This window comes from Leuciscus leuciscus (assembly GCF_965113295.1).
Source record: "Leuciscus leuciscus genome assembly, chromosome: 18".
Lineage (NCBI taxonomy): Eukaryota > Metazoa > Chordata > Actinopteri > Cypriniformes > Leuciscidae > Leuciscus > Leuciscus leuciscus.
This window is the reverse complement of record NC_138742.1, coordinates 18,011,435-18,028,296: the sequence shown is the minus strand read 5'-3', so window position 1 is coordinate 18,028,296 and position 16,862 is coordinate 18,011,435. Positions and strand designations below refer to the sequence as shown.

General features: G+C 37.2%; 2 protein-coding genes across 2 annotated transcripts in view; both read left to right on the top strand.

Annotated features, from left to right (window-relative positions):
- Nucleotides 1-624: 624 nt before the first annotated feature.
- emc1 (ER membrane protein complex subunit 1) lies at nucleotides 625-12,022 on the top strand. Its single transcript, XM_082144729.1, has 22 exons — nucleotides 625-731; nucleotides 896-1,023; nucleotides 1,858-1,923; nucleotides 2,001-2,094; nucleotides 2,175-2,303; nucleotides 2,429-2,555; nucleotides 3,212-3,367; nucleotides 3,473-3,640; nucleotides 4,951-5,022; nucleotides 5,110-5,208; nucleotides 5,297-5,393; nucleotides 6,316-6,432; nucleotides 7,241-7,440; nucleotides 7,522-7,671; nucleotides 8,112-8,273; nucleotides 8,351-8,470; nucleotides 8,554-8,691; nucleotides 8,792-8,965; nucleotides 9,074-9,284; nucleotides 10,298-10,382; nucleotides 10,500-10,629; nucleotides 10,765-12,022. The coding sequence occupies exons 1-22, from the start codon at nucleotides 640-642 to the stop codon at nucleotides 10,942-10,944; spliced, it is 2,895 nt and encodes a 964-aa protein (XP_082000855.1). The 5' UTR covers nucleotides 625-639; the 3' UTR covers nucleotides 10,945-12,022.
- Nucleotides 12,023-12,753: 731 nt separating this feature from the next.
- ubr4 (ubiquitin protein ligase E3 component n-recognin 4) overlaps nucleotides 12,754-16,862 on the top strand; it is a 53,124-nt gene continuing 49,015 nt past the window's right edge. The window contains 4 exon segments of the mRNA XM_082145498.1: nucleotides 12,754-12,910; nucleotides 15,068-15,165; nucleotides 15,324-15,427; nucleotides 15,520-15,649. Coding sequence (XP_082001624.1) covers nucleotides 12,786-12,910; nucleotides 15,068-15,165; nucleotides 15,324-15,427; nucleotides 15,520-15,649 — 457 coding nt within the window. The 5' untranslated portion in view covers nucleotides 12,754-12,785.

Sequence of the window (16,862 nt, the reverse complement as noted above, 5' to 3'; positions counted from 1 at the left end):
GAGTTTAGCAATAAAACAGTTCGGGATGCAGCAAACATTGAGCATCTGCGTAGGTATAGGTATAAACAAACTATTGTCTTTATATTGTGCTGCCACCTAATGGCCTAAACAGCACGTTAGGAATACTGCACTAGTTAAAACTACAAATAAAAACCTCACAATTCAGGTTCCAACGTTTATTACGAATTTATTTAAATTTCATATTTATGGAGTAAAATAATTTAATGTTATAATTTATGTAAAAAGAAATGTTAAAGAACGTTAGGACACACCTTCTGTTCTGCAGGTCTTTCTGCTTAAAAATATTTTTTTGCCATTTCATAATATCGCTCATATTTTATAACAACTTCTTTATGATTCTGCTAAGTAGTTTTAGTTAATAAACTGCCTATATTTTACATTGTGCACATGACCCAATAAATCCAGTCATAGGCAGCACGCGAATGCCTGATGTTAATTTGTTGAGCAGCGGTTCTCGCCGATAAATATAATTAAATTTAAAAATACTTTTTGTATTTCTATAATTAAACTAAATATAATATCAAATAGAATGGAAAGAATACACAAATCCCTTTTTATTAAGGTTGGCTGTTTGGGTCCTTAACCGCAGAGCATTGTGGGAGTTGTTCCTCTGCAGCAATGGCTTGGCTTGTAGTCAGATTAGCAATATCGCTGTCTTTATTATATACTGCATCGGCGGTATTTGAAGACCAAGTTGGAAAATTTGATTGGTATGTAAACGGGATTTGTAGCTGTGTGTTGGTTTCACGTGTAATCCATTGTGGGATTTCTGCGACTGTAAAAACAGCCGGTACTTTAAGCAGGCTGCTGACTGTTGGCAGCTACACCTGGCTGATTGTTAACATCACTCTCAACTCACTGCGATTTCTTTCAGGAGGGAACAGTTCGTCGGCAAAGTGCGTTTTGCCTTGTTTGACACTCATTCGCAAGCGTCTAAAAAGCTCCTGGTGGCAACTGACAAGAACGTGTTTGCTTCACTCAATTCAAGGACTGGAGACCTGTGTAAGTCTTTGCGCTCATTTTGCACATTAGCTATTATATAGGCTTTGTGTATAGAAGTTACGGTGAAAATGCTTTTTTTCCCCCTAGAATGAGCGTACATAATATTAATAATGTTGCTCCAAAAACACGTTTTACGTGATACAAACCCATAATTTAAAATCAGTGTCCTTTTTTATAAAAAATTTTTAATGACAAAATACATTTAACATGTCTGTCTGACAAAGTGATGCATCATTTACATATGTATTTAGGGGCCAAGCACCTATTGTAATTACATATGTGTTCTTTTGCAGTTGACAAATGTGCATTTCTTTAATAAAATAAAAAAACATAAAACCCAGACAGAGAAATTATTACAAACTTGTTGAGAAAAAAATTAAACTTTTAATTATTTGATTATAATAACTACTTGTTTGAGATCAAAGATGCTGTTTTACTGTGTTTCTTTGTCTAATGTTGTGAACCTCTTCCTCGAACCTCTTGCATTTACTCAACATTTAAGGGTTGTGGGTTTGCTATTGTGTATGTTATAGTTATAAACCAACAGAAATAATCACAATAGTACCTTGTTTCTTATTGGTTTTTATGAATGGGTGTAGTATCTATCCTTATTCTTTATTACTTCATGATTATGCTAACTAATTTACTGAATACCAAATGTATTCATCTTGGGTTTCTGAATCATAATCAAAATCTAGGTGGATAGGTTTGCATTATGGACATCAAAATATGCTTACCTAAATAAACTTGTTAATTAAAATTTAAGGAAATTGATTTAGTTTTTTATGATCGATTCATTTAATAGTGTTTGTGAAATGTTTTTAATTCTTGCAGTCTGGCGTCATGTGGATAAAACTGGACCAGAGGGCCATATTGATGCGCTGCTTATGTATGGACAAGGTAAGCATGTGGCGAAAAGTGTGTGTACTGTGAAAATGGGCTTGGCTTTTGGCTCTTAAATGGTTCTTGTCTCTTAGATGCTGTTGTTGTTGTCGGGAATGGCCGTCTGCTTCGCTCCTGGGAGACCACAGTCGGTGGCTTGAAGTGGGAGGCAGTGCTTGATACTGGAAGGTTGTATTTTGTGTATGTTTTATTGTGACCGTTTCAGGTTTAACTGACGCATCAAACTGAGTTTCCTCTTTTGACCACAGCTTTCAGGCCGCTGCCTTAATTGGAGTTCAAGACTTTGTGAAGTATGTTGCTGTGCTGAAAAAATCTGCTATCTCTCTCCATGACCTTTCAAGTGGCAGTCAGATATGGGTGGAAAACCTACCTGACAGGTGATGAGAAATCCTGGAACAGCTTTTCTTTAAATTGAAATTATTACTGATTATTCTGATTGCTGTAAAAATACTCTAAAGATTAGTTCCAGCTCTCAACGACTTTATCTTTTTGCGTCCTACAGTGACACTGTTCAGTATCAAACTATTTATTCTGGTGGGAATGGACTGGTGTTTGTTTTGGGATTTGTGCCAAGCTCCCACATTGTTATTGTTGAATACAAAATTGAAGATGGAGAAATCATGAAGAAGGTATGTTTAGAGTTTACAGCACCGTTCCAACGATTGGGGTCAGTAAGATTTGTTTTTAAAGAAATTAATACTTTTATTCAGCAAGGATACATTCAATTAACAGTGTGACAGTCAAGATATTTATAATGTTACAAAATATTACATTTCAAATAAATACTGTTCTTAAGAACTTTCTATTCTTCAAAAAAGCCTGACATTTTTTTTTACCATAGTTTCCACAAAAATATTAACTGTTTTCAACATGATGATGATGATAATGATGATGATAATAATAAGAAATGTTTCTTGAGCAGCAAAGCAGCCTATAAGAATGATTTCTGAAGGATCATGTGACACTGAAGACTGGTGTAATGCTGAAAATCCAGCTTTGCATCACAGGAATAAATGACATTTTAACATGTAGTCAAATAAAAACTTATTTTAATTTGTAGTAATATTTCACAAAATTACTGGTTTTACTGGATATTGATCAAATAAAATGCAGGCTTGGTGAACACAAGAGATTACTTTCAAAAACAAAAAAAATCTTACCGATCTGAATCTTACCGTATAATGTGACAATAACACATAAATAAATGAAAATAAATTGAGTTTTCTTATTGAGAGAGTCAGATTACATAGATAATGATACAATCAATCACATTTGTTTTTCTTAGAAATCAGTTGAAGCCGCATGGATGTCAAGCTTGGAGAACAGCTGCGCCGTCATCAGCTCAGGGAACCTACTGTGTGTGGATCAGATCACACAGTCCTTGTACACTCTACCACTGCAGTCTGCAGAACACACAGAAATGAGACAGATACACCTCCAGGTGAAGATGTCACTACATTTGTATTTAACGCACAGTGCTTCCTCAATCCTCTGTAATTATCTGTAATATCATGGATGTCTCTCTCTCTTTTTTCCTCCTCCAAAGACGCTAGATTTGGAGGTGGCATCTGGATTCCAACCTGTTCTGACGTCCACTCAACCCAATCCGGCACAACCTCCTCTCGCTGAGTTTTTCCTTCAGCTCAGCCCAGATCATCACATCCTTCTGCAGCTCAAAGATGACCTCATCGCTCCGCTCCGAGACTTCAATCCAGTAAGAACTGATATGTCTCACACATCTAAGGCCACGTTCACACCAGGGCTCTGAACCGGTTCAAGGAATTAAAACAAAAACTGGAAATGAACGAAATTTTAACAGGAACATAAACAAAAATGAAATCGAAATCAAGTTTAATCTTTCCGAGCAGAAACGCTTATTTGAAATGACCATTAATCGGTTAATAATGTTATTTTATCATTCTGTTTATTATTTTAATTTGGCTGTCAACCAAACAGGAATTCAAATAGTACGGCCTATGCAAATGTGACATTGGTGCTTCCATCATGCGTTTAAAGCCTTCGCTTGGCAATGGCATTGCTTTTGCATCTCAGGTTTTTCCAAGGATAAGTCACCAACCGTTAAAGTATTACATTTAAGTGAAAATTAGGTAATATCCAGTGTGGTGTGTTTTGAAACTAGTGAAAATTGTGGTAGAACCGCTACTAGTCAGAAAATGGAAGAAAAACTAAATGTTTTTAAGAATTAAACAAGTTAGTATTGTGGCCTTATATACGATTAGACACTTGCATGTGTCATTATGTTATTCATATTTTACCAAAATCAAGCTCAGTGGAATTACAAGGTTTTTCCACCAGCAAGTGTCAGATCTTTGTGTTTTGTCCGTTATTAGAACGTCATCATCTGAGACGGTATTTTTTTCTAGTCAAAGAGTTTTTGTAATGTAATGTTTCTGTAGGAATGCATGAACAGAAATGTTAAAATACTGATTCTGCTTAGAGTGAAACCATTTTTTTTTTTTTTTTTTTTTTTAATCCCTGGTTTGCACAGCAACGGAATACGGTTGTCAGTCCTGTATTTGAGTGCTTAATACAGTTACATTCACACACATTTACGTTATTTACGGGATTAAAAACCGCATTCTACAACCGAAATCTCACCCGTAAATTTTCAGGACTCCTACAACCGCATTCTCTAAACACCCACTCTGTGTGAACTAAACCGGACTGGACAACTAGTTGTCTGTCATGTCATACAGTGCGAGAGCACAAACACATTGCACAAACGTGTGTCTACCGTGTGTTGTGTGTTTTTATGTGTGGTAGTTGAGAGAATACGGGCATGACTCCCATTGCACGTTCATACAGTCAGTATTCAAGATGCTACTGTGAGTTGCTGTGTGAATGGGATATTCGAGACTCACACCCATAAGTAAATGCGGTTGTCAATCCCAAAAACGGACAGTGTGAATGTAGCCTAAGAGTGGGACCAGAACCATTAAATTCCTTATAGAAATTAGTATTCTTGTTCATTCAAAGACTTAAACAAAGTTCTTCATATTTCAGTCATATTTGGCTGCTTTTGCTACATCTGGAGAGAAGACAGTTGCTGCTGTGATGACCCCAAAGAATGATACTGTGAGTCACATTTCAAAAACTCAATAAAAAAAAAATGTCTTTCTATGTATATGCTTGTATTGTAATGGTTTGTTATTCTTACTCAAGGCTTGCAGCATTAACCTGTTCAGTGCTGACACTGGGCGAAGGCACCTTGACACTACCATTATCTACCACATGGACCCTAATGGAGGAAAGCCAAACAGAGTGAGGACTGATGCTGAAGCATATGAGCTTGAATGATTATAGGCCAATCATTTGTGTTGTAGATACATTTGGTTTGTCTGTCCTTTAGTTATATGTCCACGCCTTTCTGAAGAAAGATGACTCTGTGGGCTATAGAGTCATGGTGCAGACGGAAGACCTTACACTCACCTTTCTACAGCAACCTGGTATGAACTACACTATGGAGGACGAGGAGTGCCACACTTATTTACCAATTTATTAATTACAATGAATTACAAATAAATAACTATTTAAAAACTATTTAATTGATATATGCATCTGACAAATGTATATAGAAACTTTTTGCATTTAAAATATTTAAATAATATTTTTTTAAATGATTATTTATTACATTTTAACTGTTTATTCAAATTAAATTAACTGCTTTAAATAAGTCAATACAGTGATTTGTCAATTTGAAACTGACTTATTTACATTTTTATTGTTGAATTAATGTTGATAAATGATTTCTTCATTTTGTTTTTAAGTGGCTCTCCTGTACCACCATACTATACCTGTAAACAATGATGTAGAATTCAGAGAAATAATGTGATGTTGTTGATAATACGATATTATTATTAATAATAATCATGCTCCTTATGAGGTAAAAAAAAAATAGAATGGCCCCTTTCATGGCCCCCAGAATATTGTATGAATAGCTGAACATGCAGTATATCAAAATAGAGAACAAAGCCCCTGCTTTTAAACAAAACAAAAGGTTTTATCAAGCTTCATGCATTCTTTTTTTTTATTAACTCTTGAATGTGGGTAAGTTTTGTAAAAAAGCTTCATTTTTAACAAAAAGCTGAGAATTTTCTCTTTTCTTTCAAAGACTACAGTGTGCATAAGCAATGATTTGATCAATTGTGTCTGCTTCTTTGCCTGTTTTGATCAGGAGTTTCGGTACTATTTCAGAAGATGCATAATAGCGCCCCCACTACCGTATAACACTGAAAACACGGAAAGCTGGAAAATTCTGTCAGTTGTGGGAAAGCGTTGTCTCATAAATGACAGAAGATTGTCAGTGGCGGGGAAAGAGTTAATATAAACAACAAAAGGCACGGGGTTGATTTTTGTGTTCTACTGTAGGCAGGGTAGTCTGGATGAGGGAGGAGGCCCTGGCTGATGTGGTCACCATGGAGATGGTTGATCTGCCACTCACTGGAACACAGGCAGAGCTGGAGGGAGAGTTTGGAAAGAAAGCTGGTAAAGTGCAACATAAATGGAAACCATTGTTTATGTCCTTTTTTGCTTATAACATGTTGTTTTTAGTCTTATTCTTCCATCCTGTCATTTTGGAGCAATCAGGTTAAGAAGAGTTAGTTCACAATATGAATACACACATCTTAAAGTCAACGTGAAGTGTCATTTAAAGGCCGTTTTTAATTAAGATGTTTAATTTTAAAAAAGTACAGCTGGACTTTATTTTATCCATCAGGAATTTATTTATATGAAAAGTTGTCTTTATGACAGGTTTTTGATTAGAAAGTCATTTTTGCCTTTTGAAATACGTGCACCAATTTAAAACACATATTATAAAATAATATAGAACAATTTTGATTTCACGTTGACTTTAAAGTCTAAAATCTGTTTAGATTTAAACCCCTATAAACATTTTCTATATATGTGTTATGTATTCTGTGTTTGTGATGTATACGTGTTGTGACGTTGCTGCTTTTGCTGGCTAAGCACAAAAAAACCCCTCTGTCTTACTCATCTGTCCTGTTTTTCATGGCGTGCCATTTCTTTCTGTATTTATTTATTTCTGTGTTTTCTTTTGCACTCGCTGCACTCGGATCCAGCTATTCAAGGTAAAGTAGAGAGCTTCCTCTTAATTTTGCTTCTCCTCCTAATCCTAATTTTATGCAACGTCAGTGTCTCTAACTTTTAGACAATACATTGGCTCAAGAATGTTACTAAAATAATGTTACAGCTGTTTTTTTGTATTATTTTTTTAATGCAAAAAAAATGGAGTCATCTCTGACACTTATCACTGATCTCTTGTTCCCTTCAGATGGGCTGTTACCCATGGTTCTCAAGCGCCTCTCTTCCCAGTTTATCCTGCTGCAGGCCTGGATGGCCCACCTCTGGAAACTCTTCTACGATGCCCGGAAGCCTCGCAGCAGCGTGAAGAATGAAGTCACCATAGACACACTGTCTCGGGATGAGTTTAACCTGCAGAAGATGATGGTGATGGTGACTGCCTCTGGAAAAGTAAGTTCAGAAAGCACAGATGTTGTTTTGTCCTTTTAGCTGTCCTGCCGGTAAACAAACACGTGTCATTTTTCTACACAGCTCTTTGGCATCGACAGTAAATCAGGAACCGTTTTGTGGAAACAGTATTTAGAAGACATTCAGCCCAACTCCATTTTCAAGCTCATAGTGCAAAGGACCACTGCCCATTTTCCACATCCTCCACAGTGCACACTTCTTATAAAAAACAAGGTAAGATTTTGAAGTTCGCTTTTTTTATGGTCTAATGCCATTTATTTGCTTTCTTGCTTTTTTGTTAGCTTGTTTACTCATTTGTGCAGTTGTCTTTGTGTGTTTGTTCATTAGTTTTACTCTTTTGTGCATTTGTCTGTTTGTTTGCTAGTTTGTAAATTGTGCATTCGCTTGTGCAATTGTTTGTTTGCTCATTTGCCTGTTTGTTAGCTTAAGTTGTTTGTTCATTTGTTTGTTTGTTTGCTTGCTTAGTTTGTTTACTCATTTGTGCATTTGTTCATTAATTTGTCTATTCGGTTGCTTGTTCACTTGTTTTTTAACTTGTTCATTTGTTTGTGTTTATTTTAGGGCTGTTATGTGTTCATAATTTAAATAGGATGATTCAATATTGAACATAATTACTTTTTTGTGCTAAATTTAAAAATGGATTGTATTTATAGGACACGGGTCTTGGAAGCCTATATGTCTTCAATCCTATCTTCGGCAAGAAGAGTCACATTAGTGTCCCTGCTTTACCCCGACCTGTGCTTCAGACCCTTCTGCTACCTGTCATCGACCAGGACTACGCTAAAGTCCTTCTACTTATTGACGATCAGTACAAGGTAGGTATCCGTCCTTCTGACAAATCTTCTGTGTTCCTTGCAGAACATGAACCCATTTCTTTTATTTTCTCTTTCAGGTCACAGCATTCCCATCTACTAAGAATGTCCTACAGCAACTTCAAGACACAGCATCCTCCATATTCTTCTACCTAGTGGACTCCAGTCAGGGAAAGCTGTCGGGTTTTCGTCTGCGCATGGTTGGTATTATTCATTCAGCAAACATACAGATAGAAAGCACTTTTGGTGCTGGTGTTCATAAGTGATTTTTTTTCTTCTTCAGGATTTGTCTACAGAGCTGATCTGGGAGGTGGTCATCCCCACTGAGGTGCAGAAGATAGTGGCTGTCAAAGGAAAGCGTGCAAATGAGCATGTGCATTCCCAGGGCAGAGTGATGGGGGATCGAAGCGTGCTCTACAAGGTACTTCTGACCTTTATGACTGCTCTTATTGGCTAAATGAGATCACATTTCTAATCGTATGTCCTATCTGTTGTTTGTCTTACCTGTTGTTCCTCTGCAGTATCTAAACCCTAATCTCTTGGCTGTGATAACGGAAAGCACAGACATTCATCAGGAGCGCAGCTTTGTTGGAATCTTCCTGATTGATGGCGTGACTGGCCGTATTGTTCACGAGGCAGTGCAGCGGAAGGCCAAAGGACCAGTTCACTTTGTGCACTCTGAAAACTGGCTGGTGGTAAGTACACAGGCTTATCTATCTTTGGTTTGTTTTTTATTATGCCTGTGATAGATTTATACACTACTACAGAATTTAACACTACTTTTTGTGTTTTCTTCCTTATAGTATGTGTACTGGAACTCCAAGTTTCGTAGAAATGAGTTTTCTGTGTTGGAGCTCTTTGAGGGAGCAGAGCTTTATAACAGCACAGTATTCAGCTCCCTGGACAGACCACATCCACCTCAGGTGCTGCAGCAGTCGTACATCTTTCCTGCTCCCATAAGCACTTTGGAGGCCACACTTACAGAAAAAGGCATCACCAGCCGACACCTCCTTGGTTAGTATTGAGCATATCCTGCAGTTTGGAATGTTCAGATATTGACAATTATTTTTGTTATTGCTATTACAATGTTATAAATGTATACTACTTTAAAAATGTAAATTGAAACACACTAAAATGTAAATTTGTGACATTGAAAAATGTGTGTAATCATGTGAGGCCGCCAATGTGTTGGGGAATGGAATTCCAGAAGGTGGGGGCAGAGATACAGAAGGCCCTGCCACCAAACGATTTGTGCCGCGGGACCAGCAATATACCAGATTCAGAGGACCTAAGTGTTCAGACAGGGGTGTACTAGGTTTGAATGAGGTCAAAAATATACGGGGAGCAAGACCATGGAGGGCTTTGAATGTGATGAGAAGTGTCTTGTATTGAATACGGTAGCCAATGTAGTCTTTAGCCCCTTTCACACAGAGATTCCGGAAAATACACGGATAAAGTGACCCGGGATTTGACCCAGGTTCGTTTGATTTTGGTTCATTCACACTGCCAGTGATTTTCCGGAATCAGAGAGTGCGTTCACACACAACCCGTAAAAATGCCGTAAAGACACGTCACATCGATGTGACTTGTAATCTCAGCAGCGTCTTAAGTTTGCTTATGAGCTGCGATCTCTCTCTCGAGAAACCACGCTTGTGCATTTTTTCTCTGATTCGATCATAAACTTGCGCATTACGTACCGTTTCACAGCTGGCGAACGATCCCGGTTTCAGCGTCATCACATACGACACGGCATTATTACGGCTTTTGTTCACACAGCACGCGTTCCGGGACTGAACACGGCAATGTTACTAGGTCATCGATCGGCATCGATCCCGGCATAAATCCCGGGTCGAGTTTGCGTTCACACAGAAGGCGCTCTGGCAATTTGCCGGGTTCAAAGCGCTGTGTGAAAGGGGCTTTTGTAAAACAGGAGTAATGTGGGGAGATTTCTTGGTATATGTGAGAATTCTGAATATATTGGCGCTCATTGATTGTTGTAATTCTGGGTGTTACTTTTTTCATTATAGTGGGTCTGCCATCAGGCAACATTTTATCCTTACCAAAGATGTTTCTGGACCCACGGAGACCAGAGTTGATCTCAGAACAGAGTCGGTGGGTTCTCAAATAATATTTACTATGTTGAAATGTCACACATTTGGTTTTAATATGAATGATTAACAAATTGCTTGCTGAGTAACCAAGTTGAACAATGATTGTCTCACCATTTAGGGAAGAAAACCTCATACCATATGCTCCAGAAATGCCCATTCGTACAGAGTGGTTTATAAACTACAACCAAACTGTGTCAAGAGTAAGAGGCATCTACACTGCCCCCTCTGGCCTGGAGTCTACCTGTTTGGTAATAGTTTAGTCCATTTTTCAAATCACAGTATTAAGTCACTTTTTGTTGGTATGATTAGTCTTAATGCTCTTGACATTCATGTCATTATTACATTACACTGAATAATTTCCATTTCATTTCTTTATCCTACAGGTGGTTGTGTATGGTCTTGACATCTACCAGACTCGAGTGTTCCCCTCCAAGCAATTTGATGTCCTTAAAGATGACTATGACTATGTATTAATCAGCAGTGTACTCTTTGGCCTCTTCTTTGCCACCATGATCAGCAAACGTCTAGCAGAAGTGAAACTGCTGAACAGGGCATGGCGATAAGACTCACCCTAATGGCCTGTTGACTTCACTCTCGCCCTCACTGCAATGTGGTTGACACATTGATGGCAGGAGACTAGCTGGTGACCGTGTCAAAACTGCAAGATCATTTGATAAGTTTGGTGTATTTTTGCAACCAGCTGTCTTAGGGATCTTGTGGCGTCTTGAGTGTAAGTGCATAGATGGCCATGATAGTTTTTTTTCCCTTTTCAGAGAGATGTAATGATGTAGGTCTTATTTTCCCCCCAGCATTAAACAATTCACTGTTTAATTTAATTTATTGTGCCTTTCGGGGTAACAAATCATGTGATTTTAAAGGTAGACTCGCCAAGTATAAAAAAAAAAACTCTCATTTAATTTTTTTTTTTTCATTAAGTCTGAGTCTGCCTTTCGAAGAGGCTGAAGGATGAGTTGATGTATTTTCAAAATTAATATTGAGGAAGGATTATTTCACAGGGACTGCTATTTTTATTTAAATTAATGAAAAGATTGAATAATGTGATTTGGTTTTAAATGAAAATAGTAGTAATTTGATCTGTTGAGCTGTTAAAGAATATATTGCCTCATTTCATGTACATGATATGAATGGGCAAACACTAGTGCACATGAGAAATATGGAATTTCAAGAGTCAAGACATTTGGATCATTTTCTCCTGTACATTAATGATAGAAGGTTCTGCATAGGAGAAATTTTGGATAGTCTTTTGTAGTTATTTTATGGTATGTCAAATGCACTGGATGGTTTGGAGCCATGTTCTTACTTGATATATTTATGAGCAAGATCCTATAATAATGCCATATACTTTGATTTTGACTCATACACATGCAAATCCTTGTGATTTTACTATTGTGCAGAATGTTTCTACTCTTGATTTTCATAAATAGGCCTGTTTATATATATAATTTTGAAAGCATCCCCTCTGCTGCAAATTAATGATGTCAGAAAAAAAATTGTTTATTAATATTTATAACAAAAGGATAGACATTCAGTTAAGTTGGTAACAAACCTAATGCTTTTTTAAACATGCATAAATTATGTTCTTTTCCCCCCAATCAGTAATAAAAGATATCCCCTTCATAATCATTGACTCTTGAATTGTGTATACTCTTAACATTTATTTATTGAAGTTAGAACTGATACATTTGTGGGTAGTCTGGGCAATAACGGGATAGTTCAGCCCAAAAATGTAATTCTGTGACCCTCATGTCGTTACAAACCTGTATGACTTACTTTCTTGAAATGACCACATAAGAAGGCATTTTGAATCATGTTTGTGACAAAACCGTTTTGGTTCCCATTGACTTCCATTATATGGACAAAAAAAATGTGACTGTGTGCAACTGGTTTGATTTTGGATTATTTTAAAGGATTGTTTACCTTAAAAGTAGCCTAAACAAATTCGGACATATTTACTCATCATCATGTTGTTGACTCAGTCACAATTCACTTACATTGCATCTACTATCCCCCATAGAAGTTAACAATTGAATAGCGACTGAGGCTCATTCTGCCCAGCATTTCATTTTAGGTTTCAGAAAAAGTAAGTATTACAGGTTTGGAAAGACATGGTGGAAAATACATAACAGAATTGTTTTATTTTTGGGTGAAATGTCCCTTTAAGTAAACGTTTTTCTAAGCTGTTTTAAGCTTAAGAGTAAAAACCGTCCATCACAGTCCTATTATTTTCTCAGGTTACAACGTGCTCACATCCTGACACAACACCTTTACAGTCTATGCACAACACCCAAGACTTTTCATGTTTATCTCTGACGACAGTTCCTGTTATTTGGCGTCTGATGATTAACCTCATTTCCGCTCTTGGATTCTAATAGAGTATCTCAAGATGGCGTCGAGTGGAGGAGATGGAGAACCTGAGTGGACCGCAGCCGTACGGCCACTTTTATCAGCGTCCTACACGGCTTTCGAAACGAAAGAGCTACCTCAGCTTATAGGATCCATCATAAACAGGTCAGACGAGGGCTTGTTTGTTGAGTTGCCCCGTGCAGGGCTGAAATAAACTGTTGAGTGACTCCGCATTAGCTGTGATGCTATGGCAGCACCGAGCCTCTGACTCAAAACCTAGTCAGCTGACTACCTTGACAGCATTTCTGGGCATCATGAGAGGGTTTGGGCCGTTCCCAATGCGCACATAATGGCCCAAAATGCTGTCTGAAATGGTTTCCAAAGGCAAAAATGATTTCGAACGCGCAAATGATGCCTTAAATTAAAATGCGTTCTACGTAGCCATCTCGTTGGGCTTTAAGACACAGCTGGAGTGTTACTGTGCATTTACAGTAGCAGATACATCAGATTCTGCTTCATCATCAGGCCGGGGATCCATTCTTTTACGTTCATATAACCGGCCCGAATGATATTTTAACAATGTCGATTGCTTATAATGAACCCTAAATCCACTGACATCCAACCCTAAATAAAGTGATTTTATATTCGTGTCGGAAGTGAATTAATTGACACCGAATGAGCTTGTTAGCCTCCCTCGACTAACCCCAAACAGCGCTAGTTAGTTAGCCTGCTAGCCACTGTCAACTGCTACTCAAAAGCGTCCCTTTAAAATGTCAACCGAATAAATCTTCCTCTGTCAGTCAGTGGAAGCCACATTAGTCCAATTTACTCAAAGTTTTTATTTTAGTCGGTTCAATTTAATGCTTCTGGGGGTGTGCCTGCTAACTAGCCAGCTATGACTTAGCAGCTGATGCTAGTGTTGCTGATGGTTCGCTAATTGTGAGTTAGCCTTGTTTTGGTTAATAAATAAACGTCGAAATTCTGTGTTTTAGTTTGTTGTAGGTTTAGCTGTCCATTTCAAAGTCTTATTTGTTTCGGTGTAACGTAAATATGTGTAACGTTACTGTCATCAAAGTTTCGTTTTTACAGAAACGTGTTAGGTGTGACGTGTGCGCATATAAACACATTACAGTGTGTGTCATTTAATGCTTAATAAACACTGATGTGACTACGAGCCAAACAACTGTCTGAGCTTTAAAATAAACAGTAAACACAATGTGTTGAATTTATGATAAAAAAAAAAACGTTAACTGTTGTCTTTGTTTTTTCGGTGTTCATGAGCTAAGTGCAACTTAACCAGTCAAAAGTGAAAGTAGTACGATTGAGCTGTCAACCTATACTGGACTAAACCTGTTTATGTTAGTGGTTTAATAAAGATTGAGTCTAAATTTTGTTTTTAAATTCAAAATGCAATCATTTGTGTTACTGTCCCATATGTCGCTGTTCATCTGTCTTGATTCAGAATCATTCATTATGATCAGTATTGTTTGCTGACATGAGAGTATTTGTTCAAAAATAAAAGTCTATTCCCAATGCAATTCTTTTAAATGTGTATATAAAAAAGCTTTAAGGCAAACAATGTAGAAATGCTGCCTTGGCAACTAACTGAAATAAAATAGGTTTAAGGTGTTGTACAAAAATGACAAAAACTGAAATAAAAATAAATTAAAGCATATTAGAATTGTATACAAAAAAACGAATAAAAATGACAAGCACGAAACAACATTACTAAAACAAAATTAAAATGAAAAAATTATTAAGAAACGAATGATTAAATACAATAATATAAATAATACTAAAAATAACAGGTACAAACTGGGCAGTTATTTAAAGAGATTTTAGGAATCATTTAACACATGCACCTTAAACACTTTTTAATGATGTTTGATATAGTGTTAGTTGTTGTTATACACAAATGAGGAACTTTGATATTGCTTTCATGCAAGCATTCAGTCTGTCAGATAAGGTCATGCATTCCTACTCCAAAGAAATGTTTAAGCTTTGGAATTATTTGTTTTTCACCTTTTATTGCTAACTAGGCTAGTTGTTACATGCTTACTATAAGGACAGTTTCATAATATTGCTGGATGGAACAGCATTTAGTGAGTTCTTTAGTTAGTTTAGCCCAGTCTGGCTGCATTCTGATATGTTACACTGACTTTCATAAATCAGTCAATTCATTCTGGATAATCCAGTCCCGCCCTACATTTGATCTCATTACATACCTGGTGTCACTTGGAAATGTCACATTACGAAAGTAAAATGAGTTGCAAACTAATTTGCATTGATTGTAACCATTTTTCCTCTTTTTTTTTTTTATAGTGAATCTGAGATTCTTCACCATGACAAACAGTATGAGCCATTCTACTCGTCTTTTGTGGCACTATCTGCACATTACATCACCACTGTTTGTGGACAAAGTATGTCAAATTTCAATATTTTATTCTAAATCTATAATTTCCTTAATTTCTAGCCGAAGTAGGCTACATCATATGTTTTAGCTGAATATAGACGTACACAGATTTAACTGCTATTCACAATATTCCCATTTAATAACAGTTCTTCTGTCACATTTTAGTCCCCAGAAATCAGTTGCTGTCAGTAGCTGCAGCATGTAAAGTATTGATTGAATTCTCATTGCTGCGTCTGGAGAATCCTGATGAAGCATGTGCAGTCTCTCAGGTCAGACATGCACCTTTTGATCTGATCTGGTCTATTTGAATAAGCATAGCAATTTCTTATAAACTAACTTCCTTTCTCTTTCCGCTCAATAGAAGCACCTGATCCTCTTAATAAAAGGCCTTTGTACTGGCTGCAGTCGATTGGATCGGACAGAGATCATCACCTTTACTGCGATGATGAAGTCGGCCAAACTTCCCCAAACTGTCAAGACCCTTTCTGATGGTAAGAGCTGTTTTAAATTGTCATAGCCCTGTGTTACCGGATAAATGAGTTCTTGTTAGGGTTCTTTCGCACTGAGCACGTTTGCTGTGGTCCGAGTCCAATCGCGATCATTCACGGTGCCCCCAGGAAGCGAATCATTTTTTTATTATTATTAATTTTGGTGCTATTATGCGCAGCAGAGTGAACTACACTTGGGTTTACCATATTTAGTCGCATAAAGGCTGCTTTCTGCTGCTTGTAAACGGTCTCTGAGGAACAAGCTGAGTGCACTATGCGTGATTACACTGCATGCTCACTGTCACTCATGGTAAATCATCACCACTGTCATCCCTTACATGTGCTTTGTTGAACTAATGATGTAGTAATCGGCTAAAATGCATGCGCAGGTTACTTTACTTCCTGAACAAGTGCGCACCGAGTCTTTCACATTCAATCAAATCGCGCCACAGTTCCAGTGTAAGCAAACCTACAGGTAGCATCGGGACAGCTTTCACATTACCAAATCTTCATGCAAACCATACCACGTTTCGAGCTGAACTGCCCGTGTGAAAGCACCCTAAGGCAAATTAAATGTCTTGTTTGGTGTAATGACCTGGAATTTTTTTGTATTTAATCTCTGTGGTTTAAATATAGGCTAGACCCAGTATTACGGGATGGGAATATACAGCAGCAGTGTTTTGGTGTGTTAAATGATGCGCCTCTTGCTTGTTATAATTTCAACTCAGCTGTTCAGAAGTAAATAACTTCAGTTGGTGAAGATGTTTGCTTTGCCTTTTGCCTTAAAAAGGCAACATCTGGTTTTGTGCTGATTTGAGGGAAAATCTACAAAATTAATTTATACACAACTGTTCAAGTTTCGGGTCTGCAAGTTGTTGTTTTTTTAACCCTGTTGAAATAATTTTCTGCTGGAGTACATTTCTTGTTATCAATGTTGTAAATGGTTTAAACTTTTTTTTTTTTTTTTTTAAGGATTCTTCTTTGATAAATAGGAAGCTTAAAGGGGTGGTAAAACACCTTTTTTCGAAGGCTTGATTGTGTTTGTGGGGTGCACTGTAACATGTGTTCATGCTTCGTTTTTAAAAATTCGCATTATTTTTCACATATTTAACCATTATTCTACACTGCTCTGTCCTTCCTTGTAAAAACGGTCGGATGATTTCCGCGTTCTATGAAGCCCCCCCCCTTCAAAATACGCAATGGGCTCAGATTGGTT

Bases quoted from the DNA above. Each gene is read 5' to 3' on its own strand.
- emc1 (XM_082144729.1), top strand. From the start codon at position 640: ATGGCTTGGCTTGTAGTCAGATTAGCAATATCGCTGTCTTTATTATAT. The intron at 1,024-1,857 runs GTAAGTCTTTGC...TAATTCTTGCAG, and splicing joins TTCAAGGACTGGAGACCTGT to TCTGGCGTCATGTGGATAAA. The intron at 8,966-9,073 runs GTAAGTACACAG...TCTTCCTTATAG, and splicing joins ACTCTGAAAACTGGCTGGTG to TATGTGTACTGGAACTCCAA.